This window comes from Rhincodon typus, chromosome 5 (assembly GCF_021869965.1).
Source record: "Rhincodon typus isolate 14 chromosome 5, sRhiTyp1.1, whole genome shotgun sequence".
NCBI classification, from domain to species: domain Eukaryota; kingdom Metazoa; phylum Chordata; class Chondrichthyes; order Orectolobiformes; family Rhincodontidae; genus Rhincodon; species Rhincodon typus.
This window is the reverse complement of record NC_063336.1, coordinates 7,606,185-7,613,761: the sequence shown is the minus strand read 5'-3', so window position 1 is coordinate 7,613,761 and position 7,577 is coordinate 7,606,185. Positions and strand designations below refer to the sequence as shown.

The window sequence follows — 7,577 nt, the reverse complement described above, 5'->3', positions numbered from 1 at the left end:
ATTTCTGTTTATTCCTACTGTCTTGTTTCCAGTTGACCAACAATGAGGCGGCTGCTCCGTTTTGCATGGTGGATAGCAACTTACTGATTGGGAGAGTCGATTTCCTTTCACTGGCTCGACTGGTGGCTCAGAGGCAAGCACGGTAAGATAGAGCAGGTTCCCGATCGTAACCAGGGTGTACAGAGCAGCTACAAAAACAGAAGTTGCTGGAAAAGCTCAGCAGGTCTGGCAGCATCTGTGAAGGAAAAAATCAGAGTTAACGTTTCGGGTCCAGTGACCCCTTCCTCAGGGAAATTCAGAGCAGCTAGGCTTTTTTGATTCCGAATCCTTTGATTTATTTCAACCTAGAACTTTTCTCTGACCTTCTAAGGGTTATTATGACATTGTGGCGAACGTGGTTTCTTAACTGTTGTCTGACAGACCCGAAGTGTAATCTCTGTTTTTACCGAGTTAGTTGATTCCGATTCTTGAGGGAGTTCGGGCTTTTCAAGTGGAAATCGGGGTTTTTGGGGGGGTGGGGTTCAGATCCTGGTGTGTACACAGTGACCCCTGCTGGCAAGTATGCGCATGTGACTGGAGCTACGAGATTTGTTGAACGTTAAAAGGGGATATGATAAACTGGGGAAGAAACACTGTTTCCACCAATTACTGAGTCTGCAACTAGAGAATATAATTTTAAGATTATCATTCATAGAATGCTAGAGGGTCGTTCAGACATGGCACGCTATTGGAAATAGCAGAAGCAATGATAACTTTTAAAATGGATGTGGACAAATATTTGAAATAGATTTTTTTTAAAAATGAATACAGAAAGAGAGACTAAGGAAATAGCTCTCCTTCAATAAGCCCAGGTATAATGTGCTGAATTACTTCATTTTTAAAATTCTATGACTGACTAATTCTATGATTGGGGAAGATGTTTACTCATTAGAGTCTAGTTTCTTTGGAATCTTCTTATACCCTTTTAAATCATTATTTTACCTCCAGATTAAACTCAGATGAAGTCAATGTGAAGAATATGAAACTTGAGGTATGCCAAGTTTTATGTATTGGGGTACTGTGAATTGTTGGTATAGTGCCAGAGCTGGGTGGTGTGTATAATAGTCTATCAGAATGAGGATGACACTTGCTCATGGCAAGAACTTCTGTGTTGAGTCTTCTAACATGGGGAGGCTATAGTGCTGCAGTTTCTACATGGTTTTGAAACTTCTTCTGCTCTTACTATCTGTTGTAGGCGTATTGGAAGAGTTTACAGATTGATAATCATTCTGTTGACGTACCTTCCATTAAATCTTGAGGTGGGACTTGAACCTGGAGCTCTGGCCCAGTAGTAGGGATGTTGCTATTGTTCCATGGGATCTTCAAACTGAGCTGATACGGTGCCAGGATTGAGGTGGTATTTCTAGGGCTGGGTGGTACAGTACCAGGGCTCAGGCAGCACTGTGCCAGGATTATGGCAGCATGATGCCAGGGCTGGAGCAGCACAGTGCCATAGTTGAGGTGATACAGTGCCAACACTAATGTGGTACAATGCCAGTCACACTTTTAATTATTCAGCTTTTTCTTTATTTTCAAAATAGAACCACTTAGAATCTGGCTTGAGGCCAATGTTGATACAGAGTCAAACAGAATTCATCAAACACCAAGGCAAAGCTTCAGCAGGGTCCAGATGCATCAAAGAGGAGGATACTGAAAGCCTATCCAGGGATATCCTCTCTGGACAAATGCAGGGTATGTACAACATTTGTTCCACTCTATATTTTCACTCCCTTTTGGGTGGGTAGGGGAGGGTGATGATTATTTGTTAATTATTTATACACAGTTTTATTTTAAAATTAACATGCATAATATTTACTAGTCAGGAGGAGAAATGAAATTTACTAACTGTGATTCCATTGACTAATCTTTCCTGTCAGCACATCAGTTGTAATGAAATTGACCCGTCAGCCTTTCAATCTTTGCCCAGGATTGTCTCTCCATTATGGCACCAGATATAGGAATGTGGGTAGGGTCAAATTTTCTGGCCTCAAATACCCTTCTAGTTCCAGAGTTTGTCACCTATCGCAAAGAAAGACTGAATCATGTTTGTCCTGATCTAGCCCTTCAGACCTTGACTCTGTCTTCGTGCTCTGGGCTAGCTGCAAGTTCTATTCTCGGATGTTTTGCTATCCCACTGTGTCCTGGACACATCTCTCAGGGTCTGGTTCAGGTATCTTTTTGTAAGACTGGTGAGGCTAGATTTTCTTAGTTATGTCTCAGAGCTTATCTGTTACCATCTGCCTGTGGGAATCCGATAGTTTGCAAAACTCTTCCCTTTCCTTGCCAGCTTTATGGATCCCCCCAACAGATAGATCAGCATCAGGATCATTCAGTACCTTTTGGTATTTTGCTGGTCGGCATCAGTTCAGGAGTTCAGACACAGTAGATAGCTATTACACTGCAGCAAACAAACAATTGCACCAAGATGGAATCCAGATCTGTATCGGGTTCAGCAGGCTTATATTGTTGCATGTTCTGATCATAGATCACAGAATCCCTACAGTGTGGAAACAGGTCCTTCGGCCCAACAAGTCCACACCGACTGTGAAAGCATCCCACCCAGACCCAACTCCCTATAACCCCCCTAATCTACATATCTCTGAACACTTTGGGCAATTTAGCATGGCCAATCCACCTAGCCTGCACATCTTTGGACTGTGGGAGGAAACCAGAGCACCCAGAGAAAACCCACGCAGACACGGGGAGAACATGCAAACTCCACACAGACAGTCACCCAAGGGGGGAATCAAACCCAGGTCCCTAGCGCTCTGAGGCAGCAGTGCTAACCACTGAGCCACCGAGCCACCATTCTGTATTTTAGTAATGGATGTGCTTCAGGGGGAAAGAAGTATAGAACCTTCAACCTATAGGTAGCGTACTCCTGTTAATTCAAAATCAATTTTGCTATAGAAACAGCTGAATTATTCAACAGTTTGAATGTATTGATTTTAATAAAACAGTACAAGAAGTGTTTTGCAGTTTTGGTTAGAATTAAAAAATCATTTGAACGAAGCATTGTTGACTGTAACGACATTACATCACAAAATACATAACTCAGAAGAGTAACAATTGTTGTTAAGCAGGCAAATATTTTACACACAGCAAGATCCCATAAACAGCAATGTCATGATTGACCAGACAATCTGTGTTTACTGATGTTGGCTTGAAGAATAATTATTGACCAGGATAACTCTCTGCTTTTCTTCAAATACAGTCAAGCTTAGGGTATTTAGTCAAGTCTCTGGTCTGTTGTCTCCAGATTCAAATGTTCCAATGCATGCTGGCTAGCCTCCCATCTTCCACTGTCCACTAATTTGACATCTTCCAAACCTTTAGTACTTGTACTCTTTTTCAACCCCAAGTCCCATCCACCCATTACCCCCTATGCTCAGTGACTTATATTGACTTGTGGTTAAGCAATGCCTTAATTTTAAAATTCTTGGTTTCAAATCCCTCAATGGCCTCCCCTTTCACCAACTCTGTAGCTCCCTCCAGCTGACAACCCTCTGAGATTTCTGCTCTCCTCTAACTGGGGCTTCATGCACACCCCTCACTTTAATTTTTTCACAACTGGCAGCCATGCTTTCAACTAACAAAACCCTCTGGAATTGTCCTGCCTCAATCTCTCTGGCTGTCTTTCCTCCTTTAAAACCTACCTCTTTGACCAAGCATTTATGCATCTGGCCGAACATGTGAGTCCATGTCATATTTTGTTTTATTATGTTCCTGTGAAGCACCTTTACTGTGTTCAAAGTGCTAAATAAATATAAGTTGCTGTGATTGTTGAGTGGGGCTTGAACCTACATATGGCAGTCGATGCCAGCTGAATTCATAATTTGAAAATCTGTGATTGACAGAGTTTTTTGCCAGTCTTGCCTATTAAGGGATTAAAGTGTTAAGGGTTGAGGTGGGCTTTGTTTGGCTGAGGTGGTATCACACAACTGGCAAAGCAAACTGACCTCCCGCAGGTAGGGGAATCTCCAGAGCAGGGGCGAGAATAAGTTAAGAATTGATTGAGTTCTCAGGTGGGAGGACTGTGGGGGTAAGATCGGACCTTGATCCAAACACCCACCAATCATGCCAAAAGCAGGAGTAAGCCTCTGAGGGTGAGGGGCGGGGGAGGTGGGGGTTGACATTTGGTCTGCATGTGTCACTTGAATTGAACAAAACAAGGGAATTCCCAGAATGCTTGAAGCAAGAAGGTCCCTCACAAGTTCCTGTCTTCAATCAGTTTTATACAAGTGTCAAATTTACTACAGAAACACTTGCATTCATATAGCACCTTTCACAACCTCAGGATGTCCAAAGTGCTTCGCAGCCAATTAATCAATTTTGAAATGTAGTCACTGTTTTAATGTAGGAAGCACAGTGGGCAGTTGCACACAGCAAGCTCCCCCAAATAGTAATGTGATCATCTGTTTTAGTGACGTTTGTTTCAGACTACGTCATGGGCAGCTCCCTTCATTCAATCCGCAGCAGCCTAACCCATGGGGAATATATCGCTGACGTGGTGTGCCATAGCACCTAGTACGCAGTGCAAAGGTTAGGAGGCTATGTATCATATCTCGCCAAAATAAATGGAGCCACTCAGTGATGCAGATAGCAGCAAGGTTTGTAGGGCTATGGGCAAAATCAAGGGATTGCAACTATTTGGCTGGCTGTTTCAAATAGCTGGCAGGGGCACAATGGGCTGAATGGTCTCCTGTGCTGTATGATTCTATGACTCCTCCCTCCCAATCTTATTATATTGAGTGGTCATATTAACCAGTTCTTAATATGCTCTGAATCTAATTGTCTTGCTTCCTTTCTCGTTATAGAAGCAGAGAGTGGGACATATCTGAAAACTGTCATTCGGCCTCTCTAATATCGAGAATAATAATATCGAGAACGTACTGAACACAGTGAAAAAGAGAGCAGGAGGACAGTGAAATAACTAAACCAAAGGATGTAATGAAACCATAAAATTAAAGGCTGAAGTAAATGGATTTGAATATGATCACATCAGGATTTAATGCTCACCATTTTCTCAGATCTCTCAGGGGCCTACTCCATCTAGCAAGTTTGAAGTTAACTCCTCCACTTAAATGCATTTTTTGTCTAATTCTACTTTTGGAAAATGACAACTGCAGCCTGTGTTGACACTGCACTGTGGAACGACAGGTAACTCAGATCAGGTGCTTCTGCAAATGGGATCTGGGTCATTCTACAAGAATCCTGCTCCATTCCAACTTCACGTTTATCCACTACTGTTCTTGTACAAAGACATTTGAGATATAACTGCATCTTCCACATCGACAAGCCAGGTCTTTATACTGTCAACTTTTACAGAGTTTCCCTCTGCTAATGGCTAGCTGAAAGTGATTGGAAGGAGAGAGAGTTGGTTCTGGTTTTCAGTAAGTCTGAGGCTAGCAATAGGGTACTGGAACACCCAACAGAGATAATGTTATAAGTCTGTATGATTCACTTCACACTTAGCAGTATGTTTACTGAGTACTTTGAGGGGGATTTGAACCTGTGTGTTGTAGGGTAATTAATTAACATTTGAGAACTGAATTCGTGATGCAGAGATTGAACATTGTGTGGATGATGCTGATAGATTTGAAGTTACGGTGAGTTGTACAAAAACAACCCTCAAAGGTGGGAGACATAAAAACTGCAGATGCTGGAATCCAAGGTAGGCAAACAGGAGGCTGGAAGCGCACAGCAAGCCAGGCAGCATCTGGGGGAAAGGAGCAGTCAACATTTTGGGTATTACACTACTTCAGGACTGGAGACTCCTGGCCTGCTGTGTTCTTCCAGCCTCCTGTTTGTCTACCTTGAAGGTGGGAGTTGACCTGTTGCTCAGACAATGGAGTGAAATAAAATTATCACTTGTCTATCTTAAGTCTCTTGCACAATGCAATTACTCAGTGCCCTTGAACATTGATTTCAGTTTGCTTTATGTCTACAAATATTCCAGATCCTTATTTGAATTTATTAATTTAGTGAAGGAAACAAATTGAGATTTTTTGTTTGCCAATGATACCAAACTAACAGTGTGGGAATCAAAAGCTCTATAACTCAATCAGTATTCAAACAAATAAGCAAAAGCTATCACATTCTCCACCTGTTACAACCTCTGCTTTATCCTAGCTTATGTTTCTTTTTTAATTGTGGGGGAAGCTGTAGTTTATTAAAATTCATAATCACGCTTGCTGAGAGACAAGTGCGACATTTATATTACACTGCAAGTGATTCCTTAGTGTGTTTCTGTTAGGAGGAGAGATTCTGACTGTCAGTGACAAATGATAAATAACTGAGCATGCTCAACTGCAACCGTCTATTTCTGCAGAGGAGAGGTGGAGGAATGGTGATGTGTTGGGAGTGTGCAGGCGAAGAGGTTTGAACAGACCAGCAGGATAAAAATTATGTTGCTGGATTGTATTGGATTAGCTGGGAGCCTGGCTTATATCATGTGGACTTGGTGCTTGAGTTGCACTTGATTAACTGATGCCTTGGCCTGCAGGGGTAAGTTGAAAGCTCAGCTTGGCCACATCTAGGCCAAATGGTAGCAGGTGCTGTGCGTTTGCTACCACTAGGATATTCTAACTCCTAGGTGACAGGAAAGTATTGAGAAAGTCTGTGCTGCCGAACACACTGGGACAACCAGTGTACTGCTACATCCAGTTGAAATAGTATTTTGCAAAAGTACTTTCTTGCAGGAGAAAGAGGCATGAGTATCTAAATATATGTCAACACATAGGAATTTTGTAAACATATTTTTATGAAGTCCATGCACTTCTAAAGCAAGCCACAACATAGGACATCCTGATTCATACCTGCAAAGAGTCAAGCCAGATTTTACACTGAGCTACTGCCGTTTCTGGTTTGGAACAAGGGATCAGGACGCTGCATAAGGATCACTGGATTTAATTCAGTGTTTGGTTGCAGAGACAACACGGAGAGCACCAAAATCCTATCTCCTTCCTGCTGCTAGATTGTGGGTCCCAGTATAAAGATCAACTATAATCAACAATAAATGGATGCAACGGACAGCACCATGCACAGAAACATTAGCCTGTGGTGAAACACTGCTCTCCACTCTCACTGAGTCACTGCTGCAGTCAGGTATGGCAGGAGAGGGAAAGCAGAGAGTTGGCTGTACGTGGAGGGAGATTGCAGTCTGTAGAACTGGTTCATGATGTGGTTAATTTTATACCTTGTTCTTGCTTCTTAAAATGCATTGTTTCATTGTAGGTATGAATTGATTTATTTTTATAACACAATGTTAAATATAACTTGTTTTTACCATGTACGCATTCATTTAAGCTTCAAGAATGGACAACAGACAGGCCAAAGTCTGCCAAAAGAGAGAACCATTATTTTGGTGGTATTAGTATTCAGTAGTTTTACTTGGATGTTCTAATTTGTTCACAATCTTACTTTTCCTTTCCATGTAATTTGTTTGCTCTGCTTGTAGTTAAAGGTTTTGATAATAGTGAGTTGTGACTAAGGCTGGCCAACACAGACCAGCTAGCTGTTGCCAAAGCAGGCATGAA

The 7,577-nt window shown here is 42.0% G+C and overlaps 2 protein-coding genes across 2 annotated transcripts in view; one reads left to right on the top strand and one right to left on the bottom strand.

Moving 5' to 3' along the window:
* Window positions 1–7,571, top strand: part of LOC109926355 (NGFI-A-binding protein 2-like) — a 13,053-nt gene extending 5,482 nt beyond the window's left edge. Inside the window, exons 3-6 of the mRNA XM_048596863.1 lie at window positions 33–142; window positions 988–1,030; window positions 1,581–1,731; window positions 4,857–7,571. Of these exons, the coding sequence (XP_048452820.1) occupies window positions 33–142; window positions 988–1,030; window positions 1,581–1,731; window positions 4,857–4,903 (351 nt within the window). The 3' untranslated portion in view covers window positions 4,904–7,571. The remainder of the gene's footprint in view (window positions 1–32; window positions 143–987; window positions 1,031–1,580; window positions 1,732–4,856) is intronic.
* LOC109916915 (serine/threonine-protein kinase MRCK alpha-like) overlaps window positions 1–7,577 on the bottom strand; it is a 323,123-nt gene that overhangs the window by 54,348 nt on the left and 261,198 nt on the right. The gene's annotated exons all lie outside the window — the stretch shown is intronic.